The sequence below is a fragment of the Phocoena phocoena genome, chromosome 21 (assembly GCF_963924675.1).
Source record: "Phocoena phocoena chromosome 21, mPhoPho1.1, whole genome shotgun sequence".
Lineage (NCBI taxonomy): Eukaryota > Metazoa > Chordata > Mammalia > Artiodactyla > Phocoenidae > Phocoena > Phocoena phocoena.
The window spans coordinates 36,126,587-36,151,177 of NC_089239.1; the positions used below are offsets into that span (position 1 = coordinate 36,126,587).

A 24,591-nucleotide genomic window follows, 5' to 3' on the forward strand; every position below is an offset into this window, starting at 1 on the left:
TAGTGAATCCTCTGTTACAAGCATTTCGTCATAACAAACTCAGTATTTTGGCAAGCAGGGAATAGTCTATAAATCATGTAAATGATTTCATTCTGTATTTTGAATGTTCTTGGAATAGGTCCTCTTACCATATTCTTTGACGTTGACAGCTGTTACCTCCAAGATTCTCTAGCTTATTGATAGTGACTGGCCCCTTTGGGCAGTTAATCATGATGGTGAACACTTTATTCTTTCCGTTTGTTTGGAGAAGGAATGCTTCTCTCATTCAGAGAACAGAACCTGAAAACAAGAGGAAACTAATGAAACACTAGGAAAACAATCTGTTTGATAAATCCCGACTTAATTCCCTTGGTGACAGAAACAGCGGCTTGATTTTCATAAGCCTCTGTCAGCTTCAGCGCTGGCTGTCAGGGCAGCTGGAATTGCTGTTTACTAAGCAGCGTCTTTAAACGTATTACACTGAATCTACGTAGTAAAGAAAGAAAATGGCAATGAAATTTAAAAGTAGAATTTTTTAATATTGTCATTTTTAAAAGAACAGGAGTCTAATATTCTGGCAGAAACACATCTACGGAGCTGAATCACTGTCCAGGCTCATCAAGACATTTTGATAGCCGTGATTCTACTTTCCCATGAATGACAATGCCAGGAAAGGATAGAAAGGAAAAGGACGCAGTACAGAAATATAAACTATCAGCAGGCATTCCTTACTTCCCTTTCCCCCAAAACACTGTTACTTCATAAAGCCTGTGAATTGCAGTATGTCATCTTATAATGCTCAGAGAACCTTGCTACATCAAGTGTTAGTTCCTTTGAATATCAAAATATCCTATAGGTGGAATAATTCCTTTTTTAATGATAATTTGAGCACATATTAATATGAAAGCGTTCAAAAGAAGTATTGACTTTAAAATAGCCATATTTGGGTCAACAAGGTATAGACTGTTGAAATAATATTAGCCTTAAAACTTAATAACAGGGCTTCTCTGGTGGCGCAGTGGTTGAGAGTCCGCCTGCCGATGCAGGGGACACGGGTTCGTGCCCCGGTCCGGGAAGATCCCACGTGCCGCGAAGCGGCTGGGCCCGTGAGCCATGGCCGCTGAGCCTGCGCGTCCGGAGCCTGTGCTCCGCAGCGGGAGAGGCCGCGGCAGTGAGAGGCCCACGTACCGCAAAAAAAAAAAAAAAGTTAATAACAAATAATAAGGGGTTCGAATGCCAAAATATTGCCTAACACATTCCATCAACATGTATATGAACACAGCAGGAAATCCGAAACAAAAGCTAATTTATGGAAAACTATGTATTCCTAATGACAGTTTAGACCAGTAGGGGTCCAGGTTACAAACTGCAATCTTTACATGAGATGCTTTCATTTTACATTGAAAACTTGGCTGCATTGTGGAAGCATGTGTCAGATCAAATCATTGCCCTGTATTTAAGAGGACCCTTCTTATTTCTTCTGTAAAATATAATCATTGTATATGTGCATCATGTATATTTATGTATTCATGAAATTGAAACATAAAAAGATACCCAAGGAATCGTATGCATAAACTGATAGTTTGAGCCCATGCAATTTTACTTTATTTTAAAGTGAAAACAAAGGAGCGACGGCATTGGTATTCTAATATATTGATATCTTATTGATGCCAGATGTTTTTTTTCCTATGCTCAATGATTTAGCCTAAATATTTATTTATATTTTAAAATATTATATTGACATATCATACAATATAAATCTGGAAGAAACCTTTAAGATCGAGTGCAAGCTCTTCAGATTTTTGTATAAATAAGATATCTAAGCCTCAGAGAAGCCCAGGGACTTGCCAAGTTTCCACAACTAGTTAGAGCCAGAATTGAGACTTGGACCCAGGTCTCTTTTAATATAAGCTAAAGGCTCCACAAGATGCCACAGACAATCTATGTTGAAAACTGTGTTCTTAAATAAAAAAGATCAAATTCTGATTTTCTTTTCCTGCAGCTTCTGATAACATGTTCTTAACGATTCTTTCTCAGAAAGATAACTTTGCGGGGGGAAACGTACCATGGTGGTTGTGAGGTGAATTATAAAACGGGAAAGCTTTGGACCTTAGCTTGCTGAGATGAACTTTAAAGGTTTTGGAGGCTAACCCCAAGTGCACTGCAAACACTTCCAGGATATTTTTTAGCTTAGTTTTTCTTACCAGAATCTGGTTCTCATGTTATCCCATATTTTTTGTCTTTGTGATAATGTTTGCTTGATCTTGTAATATTAAACAGCATTTAGCCAATAATGGCAGGCCTGCTAAGAGCAGTATTTTAAGTTGCCAAAGCCTCAGAGTGTACCCTTCGGGGTTCTGGTGGCATAAGCTGGGTTCAGGGTTCTGATGGCAAGGGTGCTTGCTTCTGTGTTCGCTTCACAACATCCCCTGTAATTTGCTCCAAGGTTCTGGCAAATTGCTGGACCATGTCACCAGCTGTCACCACCCCTTCTTCCCATTCACGTTTGGCAGCATCTGGGACACAGGCATGCCAGTAGAAATAATAGTAGCTGTGATAACAACTTCAGTGGCATGGTCCCCAGAGACAAGATCAAACTCTGGCACCTTTTCTCTCAACAAGGAGCTAAAAATGGCACTGAATTTGCTCCTTGGTGATATATAATTTTCTTTAATTATACATTTTGGTTTCAAGTCTTTCAAGCTGGCTTTTAAGTATCAAACCAACATATATCGGTTAAAAACAATGGCATGCCCTTTTTCTGTGGCGAGGAGGTGAAATAGCTAGAATACCATGGATTCCTCTCATCTCCATCAGCCTTGAAAAATAAAAGGAATGGAAATTTCTCTCACTTGAATGGTCCTTGAGCCCGAAAGAAAATTTCTTCATAAAATTTCACTGGTAGATATTCACCATCATATTGTCTCAAAATTATTTCAGTTAGTGAGGTTTATTTAATTAACATTTATAGAAAAAAAAAATAAAAGGTTACAGAACAAATGTTTTTGAATGACATAAGAAATATTTTAAACATCTTGAAATTGGTTACAATCTAAGAATAACAGGGGAAAAAAACTAAGAAGATGGGTGATAGTATAAAAGTATGCTCACAAATTTTGTAGATGACAAATGCCAGATACTACAGCTGATTTAAAAGGGTTCTGACTGGGAATCATCGTGGAAGTCCATGTTCTCCTGCCTTGAGAAAAGGGAGGAATTGCACTAGTGCCTTCTGAGACTGCTTCTGACTCACCAGTCTCAGATTCTCTGTTGTCACCCCTATTTCTCAGGAACCAAGCCACGGAGAGCCAGCCCTCTAAGAGCAACTCTAAGCAGAATATTGAAAAAGCTGAGTTACATATTAAAATTTCCCCATAACTATCTTCTCCCATTTTTCCACAGCTAACAGCCTGTACTTTTATTCCCTTCCCCCACAAACTCATCTTTTTCCCATCAAAGTACCTATGTTAACCCCCAGCTGCAACGATCCATTTCTGCTTCTCCTACAACCGCCCATTCCTCACACAGCAGAAGGTAAAAAATTTATTCACATGTACGGTGGTATGTTTAAGGTACAATAATATAAAGTGTTATGGCAGTGTAGAATAGATATTAATTCCAGGAAGACTTCATAAATAAGTGTCATATGAACTAGACGTTAAGGAGTTAGTGAGATTTCGTCGGGCAGAGTTTGAGGGAGGCACCTTAGAAACCAGGAATTATGAGGAACACAGGCATGGAAGCAAGAAAATTAAGGGCATGATCTAAATGGTAGACCGGCAAATCTGGCGAGCTCACGGGGTCTGTGATCTCTTCGCACTGTGGCGCAACAGATCTCCAGAACTGTTTTCATCTTGCAAAACCGAAACTCCTTAAACGACAACTCCCCATCCCCCATCTGCAGCCCCTAGTAACCGCCCTTCCACTGGCTGCCCCTTTGAGTCTGACTGTTTTAGATGTGGCCCATGTAAATGGAATCAAACAGTATTTGTCTTTCTGTGGCTGGCTTCTTTCATTTAACATAATGTCCTCAAGGATCATCCATGTTACGGCATGTGGCAAGATTTCCTTCCTTTTTAAGACTGAATAATATTTCATTGTATATTTATATATATACACGACGTTTTCTTTATCCATCGTGCCATCATTGGACACGTGGGTCACTTCTGCCTCTTGACTGTTGTAAATAGTGCTGCTGTGAACATGGATGTGCGAATATCCCTTTGACACTCCTACTTTCAGCTCATTTTGAGAAATGGGATTCTGGATCATATGGTACTTCTAGCTTGAATTTCTTGCGGAGCTACGAAACTGTTTTCCATAGTAGTTGCACCATTTTACAACCTCACCAGCAGTGCACAGGGGTTCTAATTTCTTCACATCCTCACCCAGCCAAGTTATAACGTTTTTAAACTGCGAGTCCGTCTGGGAGGGCCGTGGGCTGATAGTCATTAACCCAATATGTGAATTTGTTTAATCATATTGCTTTCCTTCTGACACCTGAGATTTGCACTAGTTTATTCTAGTTATCGGGGTGAGGGAGGGGCTGTAACAGGCTGTCATACTTGCCTCACCTGCAGCCTCGTAGGAAGGAATGCCTAGGCGCCTTATAGAGAAAAGCGCCTACAGAAAGGGTTTAGGGAAGGTAAAAACATACATTCTTCAGCCAAGCTATGTATCAGATGGCCTACTTTAAATAAAGTATTTAAGTATAATATGTAGTTAGAAAAGTATACAGAACATAAGTGAGCACACCAGTGAAACTACCTCCCAGACAGAGAAACCGAATGTTACCAGCTCTCCAGAAGCCGCCAGGGGCTCTCCCAGTCATCACCTACCCCCTTCTCCCTAGAGAGAGTCACTCTGGGGGCTTTTAGCTACTTTTGAAGCTTACACACATGGACTGTCAGTAGTCATGGTTTTCGTGAATGTGTTCTCTTGCTCGATGTATTAGTGAGATTTTTCCACATCATTGCGTCTGGGATGGGTTCATTCATTTACGTTGCTGTGTGGAATTCCATTGTATGATTATTACTCTAATTTGTTTATCCATCTTATGGCCAGAAGACATCTGAGTTGCTTCCAGTTTGGGGCTATTACAAATATTTCTGTGAACATTCTTGTTCATGCTTTTGGTGCCACGTGTATACATATTTCTTTTTTTTTAACTTGGAATGTGAATTACAGTTTATTAAAATTAGTGATATTGTTGGATTCAAATTTCTCATCATACTCTTTGATTTCCATTTGTCCTATTTGTTCTTTTTAAAAAATTTTTATTTTATTGGAGTATAGTTGCTCTACAGTGTTGTGGTAGTTTCTGCTGTACAGCAAAGTGAATCAGCCACATGTGTACATACATCCCCTCTTGCTTGGATTTCCTTCCCACTTAGGTCACCACAGAAGCAGTGAGTAGAGTTGCCTGTGCTATACAGTAGGTTCTCATTAGTTATCTATTTTATACATTGTAGTGTGTATATGTCCATCCCAATCTCCCAGTTCATCCCACCCACCCCCTTCCCCCCTTGGTGTCCATACGTTTGTTCTCTACATCTGTGTCTCTATTTCTGCTTTGCAAAAAAGTTCATCTGTACCATTTTTCTAGATTCCACGTATAAGCAATATTGTATGATATTTGTTTTTCTCTTTCTGACTTACTTCACTCTCTATGACAGTCTCTAGGTCTGTTCATGTCTCTGCAAGTGGCACTATTACATTCCTTTTTATGGCTGAGGAGTATTCCATTGTATATATGAACCACATCTTCTTTATCCATTCCTCTGTCGATGGACACTTAGGTTGCTTCCATGTCCTGGCTATTGTAAATAGTGCTGCAATGAACATTGGGGTGCATGTACCTTTGTGAGTTATGTTTTTCTCCAGGTATATGCCCAGTAGTGAGATTGCTGAGTCATATGGTAGTTCTATTTTTAGTTTTTTAAGGAACTTCCATACTGTTCTTTATAGTGGCTGTATCAATTTACATTCCCACCAACAGTGCAAGAGGGTTCCCTTTTCTCCACGCCCTCTCCAGCATTTATTGTTTGTAGATTTTTTGATGATGGCCATTCTGACCAGTGTGAGGTGACACCTCATTGTAGTTTTGTATACATATCTCTGTTGGATATACAGGCAGACTTTTGTAGGCACACTGGGGAGTTAACCACCATTCATAAGATTTTTTAATGTGGAGAAAATGTATTCCAATTCCCAGCAAGCAACTTACACATGATCTTGCAAAAATACAACCATTTATAGTTGGTAAACATCTTGTATTTAGAAGCCAGTTTTATCACGTGGACAACTTTTTATCATGTTTGCTACTGTCAAAAGAGAGATAAATTAACAATTTGTGTTCAATTGTTAAAAATTTCTTTGATGTGAATGCTCAGTTTTGATTCAGGTTAAGTAGGAAAACAGCACAGTGCATAAAAAGGAATCCTGAAACGGGGTCAGGAGGTCTCGTGTCCTGAGTCCTCTTTATGCACTAACTTTAAAAGACACCGAGTGTGTCACTGATCCCCTCTCTGCCTGTGTTTCGTCCTCATACAACAAGGATAATGATCCTGTCACATGCTACCTTATTAGAAGATGATAGATATCAAGGCATTTGAAAATGTGAAAAACACACGGAACTGCTTAAATCTACATGAGTACTAATTTCTGTAACTTTAAAATATGCACCTATACAGCTTACTTGAAGACTCTCGGAGTCAACCAGAGTAGCCTGTTACTAATTGAATCGTCATCATATGGGTGTAGTTTTCCTTTGAGACAATATGCTATGTGGGAAAGTACTGTATAGAAGAATGGTGATTGGAATACACAAGTGTTACTGATTAACATCTTTCCCGCCCTCAACTCCAAATACTGTCTCTCTCTGCCTTTGGTTTCCTAGATGTGGTAGAGAAGCATATCTCTAGCCTTTGACCCCCACAGAAGTTACATTCGACTCCTTCCTGTGTGGATTTTCACACTCCACTGCCCTCTGGTAGGATAGAGAGGTGTATCGTGCTATGTATTCCCTTTATTACCAGAAGGTCTGGGTTTAAGGTCACGGTCCACTGCTTACTTGCTTGGAACCCTAAACTCTCAAAAAGTCTCAGTTTTTGCAGATTTAAAATGAAAAAAAAAAAAGTAACTATTCAACGGAGTCTTTGTGAAGCTTAAATGAGATACCGGGTGAAAGAGAAGCACAGCACTTGACACATAGGTTGTGTTCAATGGATATTTTATTTTTTAAAAATATTGCATCCCAGTGCTCTAATACAAAGGACCCTGTCTGTGGCTGAGAGAATGCCTGGTGTGGCTGCCAGCCTGAACCTTCTCACCTAAGCCATTGCCCAGAGGGGTCCAGGGCTCAGCAGAGCACAGAGCTCCCCGCCTCTCCTTGGCACTCTTGCCACACCCTCCATCAGGTCCTGCGCAAACCAAGGATCCATTGTACCGTCATGAAGAGTGGCAGCAATGCCTTCTCATGGGTTCAAATCTGCTTTCCAGCCTGGGCATTAAAGAATTGGGATCATCCTTCTTTATTTACAGATGTTATTTTACTTCTCTAATTCTCCCTTTATTTGTCTGCCAAGAGAGCTCATGTAGTTTTATTATAGCAGCGTTCAGGAATTTCTGTAGCACTCTGACTTTGAGTTTGCTGCCTCCCCCCCCCCACCCCTCTCTCTCTGTGTGTTTGTCCTTGTCTCTCTCTGTCTGTCTCTCATTAACTTTGGAGTCAATCTCACCCTGTATTTACATAAAAATCTTAAGTTACACATAACAAGTGTCAAGAGCTTCACTCAACACCAAACACCAACGCTTTCAAAGTACATATTTCAAAACAGTGTTTAAGAAGATATAATATTTTTTGGTACAGCTCTCATTATACGACATCCTAAGTAGAACCAAAATCCCATTTTATTGAGATTTTCTGTAATAAAAAATACATAATAAAGCTGTTGCCCATCTGACAAAAAGTAAAATAGTTCTCCAGACACAAACATAACATAGCTTTTTAACATTTGACGCCTGTGCCTGACCCCATGGACTGTCTCTCCTCTTCACAGTCTATTAAAAGCGATAATATGAGCAAATCTATCACCCAGGAAGACGTTCTGTGCTACATAAAAGCTCACAATGATGGTACGTTATTTTGTGTAGAAACTTTGACCCTTTTGCAATATTTATCATTGCTATGCCAGAGTATGCCCATCAAAACTTTTACTGTATGCGGACCTAGCACCCATTATTTTACTGAGAAATTGCTGAATTATCTGAAACCTTGAAAACTGTGTGAAGCGATACATTTTTAGAAAGCTTCTGACATTTTACCACTCAAACACTACATAATTTAATGCAAAATGACATAAGTTATACCTCTTTACAAGTTGACAGTTTGTATATTGGAGAATTCTATAACCTATATCTTAATCCTTGAAAAAAATCAGTCTTTAAAGGGAATTGCTGGAAAACTAATTTAAGCAGGGAGTTATGAGTATATACGTTTGCTACAAATTGTACAGAGTGGATACAGCTATGTTCCTATCTATGTTTAGTATGTTTCTTACTATAGGATGATTTTATATCAGGTATTGTTAACAGAAGAATGTGACACTGGTAATAGAATGTCACCAAGCTGTTGACGCTTTTAAAAAAGTCAATCAATTATATATAATGCTAGTGGACTTTTCACAAAACTACTTTTCATAGAGCATAACACTGACTAGTCATTAATTCATTATTAATAATATAACATTCCATTTTTAGGCATTTATGTATTTGTTTTATATTTAAATATTTTATATTTATTAATTTTTCCTTGAATTACTATACTTTTATCCACAACAGTATTGTGTGACATTTTAAAACCTTAGAAAATACAGTCTGTTTCTTTGACAGATACTTATCGAGATCTACTCGGTAGCAGATACTGTATAAGGCAAATGAGATACACAATATTGGGAGAGATGCTTCACCCAGTCACGGAGTGCTTTCCCAAGAAGTTGATACCGACCATCTGAGGGGAGAAGAGGTATTTTGCAGTGGGTGGAGAGCATTGCAGACAGAGGGGACTATTTATTGAGAGGTTCTATGGTCTGGTCAGGTGACTGCAAATGGTTCAGTAACCTGGAGTAGAGAACAAATAAATAAAAGACCTATATACTACGGACCGTCCTGCTAGGTGCCTTAACGTATACTGTCCAGAAAGTTTACATCAATTAAATAAGATAGGTTTATCCAGCCTCGTTTTGTAAGTAAACCTAATGTTTAACAATATTACATCATTTGGGACTTCCCTGGTGGTGCAGTGGTTAAGAATCCGCCTGCCAGTGCAGGGGAGATGGGTTCGATCTCTGGTCCGGGAAGTTCCCACATGCCACAGAGCAACTAAGCCCGTGCGCCACAACTACTGGGCCCATGTGCTGCAACTACTGAAGCCCACGCACCTAGAGCCCGTGCTCCGCAACAAGAGAAGCCACCGCAATGAGAAGCCCGCACACCGCAATGAAGAGAAGCCCCCGCTCGCCACAAGTAGAGAAAGCCCACACGCAGCAACAATGACCCAATGCAGCCAAGGAAAGAAAAAAGTGCTCAAAGAAGACAAAAGCCAATCCAGAATTTTACACTAGTGAAAACATCTGTGAAGAATGAAAGTGAAATAAAGATATTTTCAGATAAAAGAAAAAAAAGTTATTAAAAAGAATTATATCATTTGTCTAAGGTTAAATCCTAGATTGAGGTTGAACCCAGATCTAACTACATCTAAAGCCTGTCCTCTTTACACTGTACTCCTTTAGTTTTGTTACTATGTATTGGATATTTAATGAGGGCTTGTTACTATATATTGGATATTTAATAAGGGCTTTTTGTTACTATGTATTGGATATTTAATGAGGGCTTTCTACAGTGATTGTTATCATTCTGTCTCTAACAATACTTTTTAAACATGTCTTTCTCCACCTCTCTGGTAAATTCCAACATGTATAATGAAAATATACTGTCAAATAATGCTGAAAAATTCTCCTTCGTGACATAGTAATATGACAGTCACTGGGTTTCCCCATGGATACTTGGCCTTCCTTAGGGATTAATTCCTAAACTATATGCTATAGAGCACAAATGAATGTTAAGTGTTAATGGTTAATATGACAGTGATGATTATTCTAAATATTTTTAATAAATAATATATAAAATGATATATTACATTTCTCTTTATAATTATATGGTCTAGTTACCTATTTTCTAAGTATTTTACATCAAGAAAATTAGTAAACACATTTACAAATTTTGTATCAGTTTATAAGATTATCAAACCCACATCAGAAACTCTATATGAAATCACCTGATACATATGCATGTTGCTTGATCTGTGCTCTTGCTGAATTGTAAGTCATAAATTCGAAGATTACTTATCTTAAATTTAGAACATTCGAATATTATTGTATTTTGTGCATCTGAATCCATTCTGAACATTTCAATGCACCAGATTCGTCTGTGGGACCAGTTGTTACCTTAATCCCAGAGAATAGCATCATATCTCTTGAGAACCTATAGATATTGCAACAAAGTGTTGTACATGTGCAAGTGGCCTGTGGTCATGTAAGTTTGGCAAGTACTGCTAGAGAGCATACTACCGCTTACTTAAATGATGGTGCAGAGTAGAACTGGAACAAAGCAGAACAAATAATGATTGATTCGCTCCTAAGAATTTCCCGGTACCAATTAACTGAGTAATATCAAATCTTTCTCAAAGTGCTGCCATGTTCACTGAGGAGCTGTTTGTTTTCTAATTTCTATTATGCAATCGTCTTTGGTATTTCAGAACATGGAAATTGTAACTTTACATGTGACTCTTGTTACAAACATATATACCATGTGATATTGTAGCTAGAAGCAGCAGACCTTTCAACAACTTGCATTTTTTTACCCCCAGCAATGCATCTCTTTGGCCTCAACTGGCAGTTACAGCAGACTGAAAATGACACATTTGAGAATGGAAAAGTGAATTCTGATACCATGCCAACGAACACTGTATCGTTACCTTCTGGTGACAATGGTAAGAGAAAGAATTATGTGTCCTGTGTTTTTCTTTTAACATCTCTTTTCACATTTCATCTCTTTTAACATTATAAATAAAATAAATTTATTTTTACCCATGTAACATTCATCTTTATATGGGAGAAGGAAAAGGTTTCGGAATTACAAATGTTATCTTTTAATGAGTGACTTTTATTCACTTACTTGAAGGATTGGAAATTCGCATTTTTATTATAGGAATAACACAGTGCTCTGCCTTCTGAGTCGATGGCTAGGCTTTTCTGCATTTCCTTCCTGCGAGTGTGCATTTTGTTTTATTTTTAGTCTGTAAATAGATTATAATTCAGTGTATCATCTCATGTTACCTCGGGTATATTGAGCTTTCCTTGTTCAGCTAGTATGTGGAGTTGGAATACTATCTTCATTTTGTTTTAAAAGCTTTTACATACAAAACACATGAAAGGATTCTCATTTATTGACCTTTCCTCTGTTTGCCCTTTCTTTAAACCTTCAAAAGTTTACACTTTGAACTAACAGACTTTCAAATCAACTGGCTCTGAGTTTAAAAATGGAATTTAAGCGGTTAGAGAATGCTGTATTTCATTTTTTTCAGAAAAATATGTACATATGTAAGCATATTTATATCTGTCTATTATTTTTATATATGTGTATGTGCTTGTATGTATGTCTTGGCATTTGGCATCCTCTGACTTTTTGCAAAATGTCATAATACTTTATGTCTCAAAGCAACCAGATCAAGACACCTTTTCTGTCACGTGAGAAATACATCCTTTGCCTTTAAGCATTGCCCTGGCTCTTCTTCCTTTTCGTTTCTTCTTATCTGGTACCTTTGTTCTGCTTTGGCATCTCTTATGTTCATCCTCACGTGGCTAATTTCTTTGCGAGACTAGAAAGAAGCTGTAATATATTTATTTGTATTTATATATATGCTGCTATGTTACATGTACCCATTGGCTGTGACTAATGCTTTTACCATTTTTTTTTGTTCTTTGCTTTCCCAGCTTCTGTTTTATTTTAACAATAATACTTTATGACACTCCTCTTCCTTCTTGGGGAGGCTGAGAGGTTTTATAAGACATTAGATTTTCATAGTAATAATAAATACCGCTACCCCACCCTTGTATGGAGTCTTTTGATAAAAAGTGCTATACGTTCCCAAAAACTATAATCTGGTGGCTGATGACAGTGGCGGTGGAAGTCAGTGCACAGTGGATTAGAGAGGAGTGAAGAAAAGCTTACCTAATTAAAACTGTTGGTGGGAAATTTCAATTAAGTGAAATATAATTACTTTAAACAACTATTTAATTTTTTATGCACTGATAACACACACATGAACAGATCCATAACTACACAGAAATTAAGAGTATTTATTTCTGATTTATAGAGATTGCCATTTAGACTGTCTTTTAAAGTGGATCGTTCCCATGAAAATGGTCAGATGGCACTTGTTAACCACACATGTAGGGAACTCTTTTACAGACTGAAGAGAAAAATGCTTATTATAGACGTTTCGTCTATTTTACAACATCCTAGCCTTTTATTACGATCAGAATGAAAATAGAGTGTGGCTAATGAGTGTCACAGTCCTTGAAATGTGTGATATTGAGAAAGCTGTGGCTTCAGAGACCCTCCCACAGCCTCGGTGCTGGTCCTTGGGATTTTCTCTTCTATTTTACTGAATTTCCCGTTTATCACAAATGCTAGCTAAAACTCACTCAGATAATTTCACAATTTACAAAGGATTGTGGGCCACAGTTTCAAAACCACGGCTCTGAAAGTCCACTTCCCTAAGAGGGACTGAAGTTCCCATGTGATCACAGAAGGCATGGGGCGCAGTTGACAGGTGCCAGTGGAGCAACTGGAGCAACTGAGTCCCCTACATACAAACGAGCTCCGTTCCAAGAGCGCGTTCGTAACTCCAATTTGTTCGTAAGTCTAACAAAGTTAGCCTAGGTACCCAACTTACACAGTCGGCTACGTAGTACCGTACTGTAATAGGTTTATAATACTTTTCACACAAATAATACATAAAAAAACAAACGCAAAAAATAAAGAACACATATTTCATCTTACAGGACAGTGCCTTGGAAAGTACAGTAGTCCAGTACAACAGCTGGCACACAGGGATTGGCATCCAGTGAACAGGCGAGAAGAGTTACTGCCTGGAGGAGGGAGAGGAGGTGGGAGATGGTAGAGCTGAGGGATGGTCAGCCATAGGGGACAGAGGGCGAGCTGCAGTGTCGCTCACGCCTGACACTGATGGCACAGGTGCTGGTTCCTTGCTGGAACCAGATGCACGTCCGCATCTTTGAAAGTGCTCAACATGAAGGTTCATATGTAGGGGACGTACTGTATGCCTGTAAACGAAGGACCATCTTCCTAGCCTCCCACATAAGGAGGAGACGACAGATGCCCCAGAATGAGTTAGATATACTGGAGAACGGATCCTGCAGCCTGCCAAGCGGACAGGGGCATTCGTAGGAATTTCTCTTTATGGAAAGAAGGCTATCTCGGGGCTCAGAGTCTGTCCAAAGTGTGACCTAAATAATAGTCTCAATTGTTATCTTTATTATTTTTTCAGTAGCCCGAAAAACCCTAAATTGGTAAGGAATTCTTATTTTCGTTTTTCCAGGTAAAGGTTCTGGGTATGTATCTCTTAAATACTTATTTAAATACCGGAGTGCAGCAGGCAGGAGGGGACTGTATTTGCAAGAAGGGGAGGTACCTTACAAACACTGCTTTTAAGCATCCCTGATGAACCGGCAGAGACCGTGCACCATCATCTACTACTTCAGTTTTATAAACTGTGCAGAGAACCAGATCACATCATCTCTAGAAACTCTAGGAGATTATAACCCTTAAGAAATTCTTGCAATTCTGAATGAAGCTCACTGGGAAAATTAACCGTGCTAAGCGTGATGGGGAAATTACTTTGTGGCTTCTAGACGCAGTGCTCTTCTTTATGCAGCCCTGTTTTATTCTTATTTTATAAATACAATTCTAAGGAACAGTCATGGTGCTAACAATCATGGTGCTAAACTCCCTGCTCGCGTTTAAGTGAATACTGAACCAAAGCTTCTAAATGGTATTTAGTATTTAAAAGAAGAATTTCTATTACACGCCATGACTCTTTCCTGATTATTCCTAAGACGTTCTTTGACTACAGATTTTAGAGATGAGATGTCAAGTGTGAGGTCTCAGGCAAAACTGATGGAAGTGGGCAACGTGAATAAAGAGGCAAGGATGAAGTTTTTTAGTTCAAACACCAGTCTCTTTCCAGAAACTAGAATTATTCCGCTGGATCGAGGAATTCACTTAGCCTAATGTGCTGGAGAGCACCGCGCAGCCCTGTGTTCAAATCCTAGCTCTTTCATCTGTTTACTCTGTAACCTTGAGCAAGTTACTCAACCTCTTTGAGCCTCAATTTCCTCCACGTAAAGAGGGAGTAATGCCTGTCTCTTGGCTGATCAGCTTCAACAGTCTGGCAGCCCTTCTGTGTTTCCCTTGCAAGCTCTCTCCCCACACGTCTCAACGGTTGTTTCCAACTCTCCTACTATCCTCGAAGCTTCAATCCCTCAGCAGATGACCTTGTGTTCTATTCAGCAAAAAAAACAGAGACCTTGATTTCCTGTAAACACAGCTCCATTCCTATGTGCATCTCGATCTGTCTTTCCATCCTTTTCTTACTAATTTTTCCAAGAGCGTTCTTGATCCCATTCTGTACTTCAGAATTTCCTCTCTCAACTGGCTGGCACCTTCCAATCAACATTTGAACATTCCCAAGTCTCTCAAGTCTTAAAAAAAAGAACCCTTGAGTCTGCCTCCTACCCCTGCCCTACCCCATCCTTCTCTTCTCCCCGTGTAGCCAGCCCTTCTGGAACACGGTGTGTACATTCGCCGTGAAGTCATGTCTTCACCTTCTACTTACTCCTGTGACAGTGTGGCTTCTTCAGGATCCTTCCTCATGACAGTCCTCTGCCACCGTCACTCACAGACACGGATGTCTTCCCGACTTATCGGTTGTCCTGCCAATAGCATCAGTTGATACTCGACGATCTTTATCACATTTGAGCTCTTGGTAGCATTCAGTAGGTAACCTATCACTCCTAATTGAAATATCCTTTTCCTTAGCTTCTGTGATACCGTTTCCACTTTCTCCCTGATCTTTTGGCAGTGATTTCTCAGTTCGTTTAGTTGACTCATCTTCCTCTACCCGATCCCCAAACATTGCCATCACTCAGAATATAATCTCTGGGTCCTTGGATCCATTCTCCCGACTTCATTTACGTTCCATGTGCTATGTGTTACGCCACATTCTTTGTGCTCCCAAATCAATAAGTGCAGCCTGGATCTCTCTGTCTTGGAGCTCCAGACATCAACTATGAAAAATCTATCCAAGTATCTTTAGAAAATCCCCTCTTGGGTGTATTCCAGGCATCTCAAACTCCATATGTCTAGAACCGAACCCAACAACCAATTTGGTTATCTACTACTGCCTAACAAGCCACATCAAAGTCCATTGGCTTCAAAGAACAGTTTGTTATCATCTCTCATGGTTCTGTGGATTAACTGGGTAATTTTTGTTTTTTTGCTTGGGTCGCTCATGAAATTGCTTTCAGATGTTGCTTGGTCTGTTTGAAAACTCCACTAAACTGAAATTCAAGGTAGCCCACTCACAGGGCTAGCAGTTGATGCTGTCTGTCGACTGGAACGTCTAAACACAGCCTTCCACTTGGCTTGGGCTTCTCAGAGCACAAGTTCTGAAGAGGAGCGTCCCCAGAGGGAGCATTCCAAGAGACCCAGACAGAAGTTACAAGGCTTCTTATGACCTAGAGCATTGGACACTCCGGGATGTCACTTCCATCATATCTGCTTGGTCAAGAAAGTCAGTAAGATCAGCCCAGATTCGTGAGATGGAGAATTAAACCCCACTCTTGACTGGGGAAATGGTGGGGACACATTGCACAAGGACATGTGGGATGGGAGATGTTGTGGCCATCTTTGGAAAACACAACTAGCCCATCATGTTTCTTTCCAAATTTGCCTCTCTTTCTGTGTCAGGAAATGGCACATCATTCACCTAGTTACCTGGGCCAGAAGCTTAGGGTCATGCCTGACCTCTCCCGCGCTCACCTCCCCTGTGCAGTCATTCATCAAGTTCTGTCAGTTCTAACTCCAGAATACCTCCTGGATCCCATCAACTCTCACCTGGATTATAGAAGCCACCTTCTATCTGGGATGCATATCTCTAGACTGGCTCATCCGTTCTTCAGATCCAGATTTGAAATATCAGTACCCTACTTGACGCCCTTCAGCGATCTAGATTCTGGTCAAACGCCTTTAGAGGACGTAACAGCGTTCTCCACAATCTGGCTGTTTGTCACACCATACTATAGCATAGAAACAATAGAGCGGAGAGTTAAAGGCTATAGGGTCTTGAGCCAAACCACCTGGTTTCACATCCTACGATAATTCTGACCATTATTAATGCCTTTGATACTTGGGACAAGTTACTGTAAAGCATCTTTGTGCTTCAGCTTTCTCATCAATTAGAATGGTCTTGAATAGTCAATGTAAATACTTAAAATGGTGTACGGTACATAGTAAATGCTTGAAAAATGTTAGTGGTTACAACCATTACTATTTAATATGTGTCTTCTTTGCTAGAGTGTAAGGCACACTGTTTTTCCACCTCTCTGTTCAAAGCTGTCAGCACAGTTATAGGCATGTAATGGACGCTCAATAAGTATTGTCCAATGAGTGAATGAAAATAGGATGACTAAATGCTATAAAGTACGTAAAGGGCCCGACACAGTGCCTTGCATTAACTGTACACAGAGCAGATGTTGGTACAGCAGAGTGATTAAGGATTAAAGCTGTGCGCTTGCTGGGTGGCTTTAAGCCACTTCTTTAAGCCCTTCTTTAACCTCCTGTTTCTTCATAGGTAGTAGTGAGGTTAAAACCATTTAATGCATGTAGGGGGCCAAGCAGTGATTGGAACATGACAGGTAGGTTATACATGTCAGTAACTATTACTTCACTCTTTTTTCTGCAATTCAAGATTACGTACTTGTATTTGTAGCTCCTTATATCGGCATCAAAATATCCTCTAAAGCAATGTTAGAAATACCTATCATTAGTTATTTATATTTTTAGTTATTTGGATTTTATGAAGAAATCTATTCCTTAATCCTCCTTTGAATGCATAGTATTCATTCATTCTGCATTTATTTATTGAGCATATAATATTATGTACCACGCACAGAGCATGGTTCTGAGAACATAGCAGTGAGAAAAAAAGACAGTCACATTTGTTGTTCCCAGAGTGTGTGAATTACTAGGCAAGACAGGATTCACGCAAGCTCTTGCAATGAATTAGAAAATGCACAATAAGGAAAAGTAGAGGATACCATGGCAGGACATTTCACACTAGCTTTATTGGAAAGAAGCAATAAGACAAATGCTGAAATTCAGCATAGGATAATTTGGGATAATGTAAGACAAAGTGTGCAGGCCATAAATTCTGGTTAGTGTAACTCTAGCAAATGACTTCTCCAATCAAAAAAAAAAGAAAGAAAGAAAACTTCCAGTTTTAAAATAAATAAATCATGGGATATAATGTACAGCATGGTGACCATAGTTAACAAAACGTACCATATATTTGAAAGCTGTGAGAGAGTAGATCTTAAAAGTTCTCATCACACATGAAAAAAATGGTAACTATGTACGGTAGAGTTATCGTGGTGATCATTTCACAATATATACAAATAACGAGTCATGTTGTACGTCTGAAACTAATGTTGTACGTCAATTAAATCTCAACAACAAAAAACCTCCTTTTGTATGAGTACAGATTGAAAAACTACATATACGTGATTCATCCTCTTTAAATGAAATAATTCAAATTGCTTTTTAATTTTTCATTGTTACTCAGCATGTATGACTTTTCTCAAATACTAACCAATTTCAGATAATTAGATTTTATAGCAAGTTAAAGATTGCCTGTGAATTGAAGAAATAGAGCTAACGGGGCTGCAAGAGCATTGAGTTTTATTCAATATTGTTTATAGTATTTATGTTGTTGCGTTGTATAATAGTTCCTTAATTAGGTGCTGTATTGATTTTGTCCATTAAACTATGTTTGCAGGGTAGTGTTTTAATTCACTTAGCTTCTGATGTAACACTCTGTATCCACAATGTTAAGTTACGGCATGTGGTTGTTTATAAAAAGATGTGTTCTCTCAGAGCTCTCAAAGTCGGGGTATGAATCCAAGGTTAGGTCATCGAATTGGAGGATGGGCTATTGATTGTCTATAAATGCCCAACCTTGCTTCCTGACGTCTTAATTATTAGTGTCGCTGTGGGACTTAGAATGATATTATCATTTACCTTCCTCAGCAGCTGAGCGGGACTTTCACAGTTGGATTTATTTTCTGCCTTTCCATTTTAATCATTATAGGCTGGTTTACTCACATGATGTGCGGGCAGCAAATTCGTGATATCTATGACCAAAAAATGCAGTATTTTTTAACTTTGGGTTGTTTTCTGATACTGCAAAATAATATTCAAACATACCAAACCTCCTAATTACCAGTATGATTTTAAATACTACTCTGTTTTGTCCTTATAAAATCTAGGGCTGGTAAACTATTATTCATAAAATATCTCAGAGTACAGAGTTCTTTTTTTAAGGCATTATCTGAAAAATGCCACTTTACTGATGTGTTTTTCTATAAACTGGATATCACATAAGAAGGAGAGGAATAACAATAACTTTGTGGTACTCAGTCTCTTTATGTTTTCACACTCTGACCACTGTATTTTAAGACATTAAGACTGTTGTAACACATGCTTAACTGATGAAAGGAAGAATCACAGTTAGTAGGTGAAAAGACGGCTAGTGGCTCCCACACTGAGGCAGGACAAGCTGAAAAAAAAAATCAAGATGATACTTTATTGTGTTTGAAGATGTGGTACGTCTCACTCTTACTGTGAAGGCTTTAATTGGTTTGATTCCTAACCCACATGCTTTGAGTTTAGAATAACTACAGGGCACTCTGTTGCCCTGTCTATTTTTTCCTCCATCTTTCCTCCTTTTTCTCTTAGTAAAACCTACAGACAACCTTAGTGTTTCCTATGATCATTCCCAGGTTCAGACTCTGGGGGCTTAAGGATGGAGTGATCTCAGTAAGGGGGGCTGGAGAGCACTAAAACTGGCCCTTCTTTTATTTCCTCTGAAGCCAAAGTTTTCTGGAATTCAGGACATGATGAAAGACATCTGTTTCCAGGCTTTTATCTAGGAGGACTGATGAGCTTCAGAGGAAGAGGTTGTCCAAGTATTTACAAGTTTATCAAATGGTGTGAATAGCTCACCGACTTCCAGGTGTGTTTACAGTCAATAAAGAGCGTTTGAAAACGCTAACAGGAATGACCACACTTGACTTGGCCAAATTAGAGGAGGGCCATGACTCGAAAAGCAACAATGCAGAATTTAAAAAGACAAAGCCCCTTCACAAAACTCTAGTCTCCTGACATTCAAATAGAGGCTTTTTAGCAGGAATGTTGTACTGATATTAGCTGGCAGTTCTGTGGATTTAAGCGGAGGAAAATCTGTGATGTCCTTATATCTCTATATCACTGATTATAACGACAGGGTCAGGTCAGCATCTACCCTTTAGAAAAGACACATTCTGAGACTTTAATTCAAAATAAATCCATTCTAAATAGTGTAATAATTTGAAGCAAAAGACATTGATAGGCACTTAAAAATGAGATTCACATTTCATAGGAAAGGCTAGAATAGATCAGTGATCTTCAAACTACTTTGTTCTTGTGCCTCTAAAACAAAATATGTGTACAAATTTATATTGAATTTTAACACAGATGTAGAGAACAAACGTATGGACACCAAGGGGGGAAGTGGCAGGGGTGGTGGTGATGGGATGAATTGGGGGACTGGGATTGACATATATACACTAATATGTATAAAATGGATTACTAATAAGAACCTGCTGTATGCAACCATAATACTCTTAAGTGTTTTCTAAAATCCGTTTTGTTCTGTACTGAATTTTGTTTACAGTTATTAGTTGTACATATTCGGATGAAATCAACCTGATTATGATATAAATACGTTGAGCATTTTGATAATCATTAAATGTAAAAAGTGAAAATGTATTAAAAATACCTCTGAATGAGATGAATGGGGACTTGTTCAAATAGTTTATGTATTCACTGATGAATATTACTTATTACAAGAGCAAAGCAAGGTTCAGTATCAACTCTGTTCCTCTTATCCTTTGTTACAAGTATGAACGTAAGAAATCTTGCTACAAGATAAGCAGAAGGGAGTGGAAGAGTTTTTTTGGAAGGATGCCGTTTAATGACTTGAAATCCTTATTAGACCACATTGTGATCTATTTCCAAAAAGTATATTCAGTGGTCTGCAAGCTGTCAACTTCATCACATTTCTTCTTCAGTTTTATTGAAAGCAAAGAACTAGCAACTACCTGCTTTCAAAAAGATGCGTTATGCAGTTTTCGAATCAATACGATTTCTCAATTTCCGTGGAGAATACCAGAAAAGGTATTCACCAAGGCTTAGCAAAATACATACTGCCAACTATACCTCTTATTCTTTTACTTCGTGGCACTTTATCTAATACATGCAGAATGAACTGGAAAATGGAACTGTTGTTCATTTTCATTTACCTTAGGTGTAATCTCTCTTGAATGCTTTTATCATATTATATACTTTCAATATCTCTATTTAGTTAGCTCACTAATTTATGAGGAATACCCACTATATAATTTACTGGCAGAGCTAGTTCCCATTAAAATCAAACATTTTCTGTCAGAAAAAAGTATGACTTGTTTTTTCAGTTCAAATAAATTAATACACGTTTTGTCACAACTGTCTCAGCTCCGAATTCCTATGCTAGGCAGGCAGTAGAGAGATGAAGAAAGACCAAATCCTTGCCAGGAGTTTGACCATTGGATTAAGTAAGGCATCATTGCCTTTAACATTTCTTACTTTATTGATGTTCTCTTTGCAATCATGAAACTCTTCTGCAAATGAAAAGCATTCATGGACAATGTTTGGGTGGGTGATGGGGGCATGAAACAATAAGGTTCTCCCTCCCTTTTGATATATCGGATATTAAAACGTGCCAACAGTCTTAAATACTCCATTTCTCAACTTCACCGCACTTTGCCTTTGATAGAAATACGTGTAAGACAGGAAGAACACTGAAGCCCTACCGTGGGTTTATGGTGTCTTGACTAAAGGAGGTTTATCAACAAAAAATACTTTCAGTTTTGCCTGTTTGACACACTGGAAACTTTATGTTCTAAGACAATGTATGAAAGCAAGATTCTGGATGTGTGAGAGGTGTGCCTGTCTGTTGCAAAGAAGTCTACATATGGAAGTTGTTGAGGTTCTAGAAGTTAATTCCCATAAAATACTCTACCCCTCTTTCCTCATTGGAAAGTCCTCAGGTTCCTTAGGGGTATGACTACTCTTGTTTGAAGACTCCTTGACTAAATGACCTCCAAGGGCACTTGAACTCTGAGATTCTGTGAAGCTTTTTCATTACAGGTACACAAGAAAACTATGATCGTAGCTACTGCTGCCCCATTCAAGCACATCCACTCAGTATTGGTTATTTTGTCTTACAAATGAAAGAACCTTCTCTCTGAAAAAGAGCCACCTGTTAAATTAGCTATGGGACTAATTGGATAAGTAGATACACTTATTGACCCATCAGTGGGTACACATATCTTTTCAGTGAGAAAGATTTTAACACCTCAAAATAGAATACGGAGAAGCAACAAAGCAAAACCTGAAAGCCTAGAAGTCAGAACTTGATTACTATTTCCAAAGCTAACGCTCTTGGGCAAAGATGGTGTTTTGGAAAAACAGCTCCAGGATTAGTACCACTTAATGCTTACCGGCTCTCAAAGCATGTGTGCGCTGTTAAAACTACTAAACCACTTGTACCAGCAGGAGATAGGGTGAAGACCAGAGAGTAGATTCAGTCACATAAGCTTCAGAAAATAACAATAAACTTGTTAATAACAGTAAAGTATAATCATAGCCTTAGAAATGTGTGAACATAATGAGTCCAAATATGAATGATCTCATGTTTACTAACATGTTAGTGGGAAAAAAGACTACTGCTCCATTGGATATGTTTTTAAATAGCACCATGTGGAAGTCAACCAAAAGACAAAAACTTATTGGGAATTTATAGTAAATTATAACACACAGAATATTTTGTTATAGTATCCGTGGCACACAAAACTGCCCATTACTTCCTAATAAATTATGTCCTAAAATTGAAAGCTAAGCAGATTCTCTGGTATCTTTCAGCGAGCTAACATACTTGATTTTATATGGAATAGACAAACTTAAAACCCAGTAATCTGAAATAAATATTTTTTAATAAAAAGCAAAGATTATACGGATGACTCTATAAAACACATAGTTCTGGAATTGTGCAGACCCCGATTTGCATCTTGACTCAGCCGTCACTTTAGGCATGTAATTTACTTCTTTGAGCCTTAATTTCCTCATCTCAAAATAATATCGACCTCATAGAGTTGTTTTGAAATTTAAAACAGGTAGTACAGGTGAAACTACCTGGCATGTTGTAGGTTCTCACTAAAGGTTAATTCCATTTCTCTTTTCCCTCCTCCTTAATCTTCTTGGTAAAATCTAATTTATGAGAAATTTAGGTTCTTGTGCAAAAGCTTCCAAAATGAAAAGTAGAACTTGATCTCAGGTATTTTAAAATTCCTGTGAATAAAGAAAGATATTTGCTTAGATAGCAAGCAAAAGTAATCTCTGGGTGTGGGGTTATATTTTTTATCTTTTCATTTATATATTCTAATTTTGCTAAAATGAATATTTATTAATATCATACGATACATATTTTAAATTTTAATGAATGATGCATGATTTATAGTCTGTGAGTTGATACCTGGAAAATTACAGTGATTACTATAACCCAATTTTGAACTTTTATTTTCAAGAACATTTTATATTAGTAAATTAGTTCAACAAAGATAGACCTGGTAGGTAAAGGACTGTTAACTGCCGTGATTACAGACATCAGGAAAAAAGAAAGGAAGTGAAACTGTACATAATGACTTTTTCTTAAGCTTTCTTTTACAGCCCCCTCCTGCCTCCTACCTAGGTTGTTGCAACTGTATCCTAACTCATCTCTCCACTTCTGGGCTTCCCGCACTACTGCACTTTAATGTCCTTGAGACAGTTATTTCGTGTCACCTTTTGCCCGATCAGAACCTTTAATGGGTCTCTGTTTAGGTGTAGCTGTCCTTTGCACCTGATGGTCATATGTCATTGTAGGATGCAGCAGTCCAGATAGAAAAGAATCCCAACACTTACTAATAACACACTCTCCCTCAAACTTCACACTTATCCATAAATGTGATTTGTTGTGAATTACTCTAGACCCTAATGGCCATAACCTGGATATCTTCCATAAACATCTGTTCCTTACTAATCTTTTTTTTTTTTTTCTGGCTGTGTTGTCTTCGTTGCTGCGCGTGGGCTTTCTCTAGTTGCGGCGAGCGGGAGCTACTCTTCGTTGCGGTGCGCAGGCTTCTCATTGCGGTGGCTTCTCTTGTTGCGGAGCATGGGCTCTAGGCACGCAGGCTTCAGTAGTTGCAGCATATGGGCTCAGTAGTTGTGGTGCACGGGCTTAGTTGCTCCACGGCATGTGGGATCTTCCCGGACCAGGGCTTGAACCAGCGTCCCCTGCATTGACAGGCAGATTCTTAACCACTGCACCACCAGGGAAGCCCTCTTACTAATCTTGAATTGTTTCTCCTGATGACACGCACGCACACGCACACACACACACACACACACACACAAAACATATTAACAGATAAGTGCCTTTGTAGCATTGAAGTATAATTAACCCATGTTAAATCTATTTCAAGTACCTATTTTTAAAACATGCCATAAATTATATGCATAGTAACACAATGCCTATATATATCTATGTATATACATACATACCTACCTTCAAGAAAAGGGGTGGAATAATGCTCTTTGACAGAGTTGAAAATACAAAAAAGTTAGTGGGAAGCAGCCGCATAGCACAGGGAGATCAGCTCGGTGCTTTGTGACCACCTAGAGCGGTGGGATAGGGAGGGTGGGAGGGAGGGAGACGCAAGAGGGAAGAGATGTGGGAACATATGCATATGTATAACTGATTCACTTTGTTATAAAGCAGAAACTAACACACCATTGTAAAAAATTATACTGCAATAAAGATGTAAAAAAAGAAAATAACACACACACAAAAAAATTTTTTTTAAAGAGGAACACGAATTATAAAGACCAAATTCTTTTTTTTTTTTTTTTTAAGACCAAATTCTTTAACCTGGTGTTCAGGGGCCTCCACCATCTGATATCATTTTTCCTTTTCCAATCTTATCTTTCATTACTTCCACGACAAACCCATTAATGTCTTCCATGCATTTAATACCTACTGAGAGCCAAGTGCTTTATATAGAATACCTCATGTAA

General features: G+C 38.5%; 1 protein-coding gene across 8 annotated transcripts in view; it reads left to right on the forward strand.

Annotated features, from left to right (window-relative positions):
- The window catches only part of TENM3 (teneurin transmembrane protein 3), a 439,982-nt gene that overhangs the window by 298,044 nt on the left and 117,347 nt on the right, over window positions 1–24,591 (forward strand). For all 8 annotated transcript variants that reach the window (XM_065899884.1, XM_065899885.1, XM_065899886.1 and 5 more), the window contains one exon: window positions 10,907–11,029. In XM_065899884.1, the coding sequence (XP_065755956.1) occupies window positions 10,907–11,029 (123 nt within the window). The remainder of the gene's footprint in view (window positions 1–10,906; window positions 11,030–24,591) is intronic.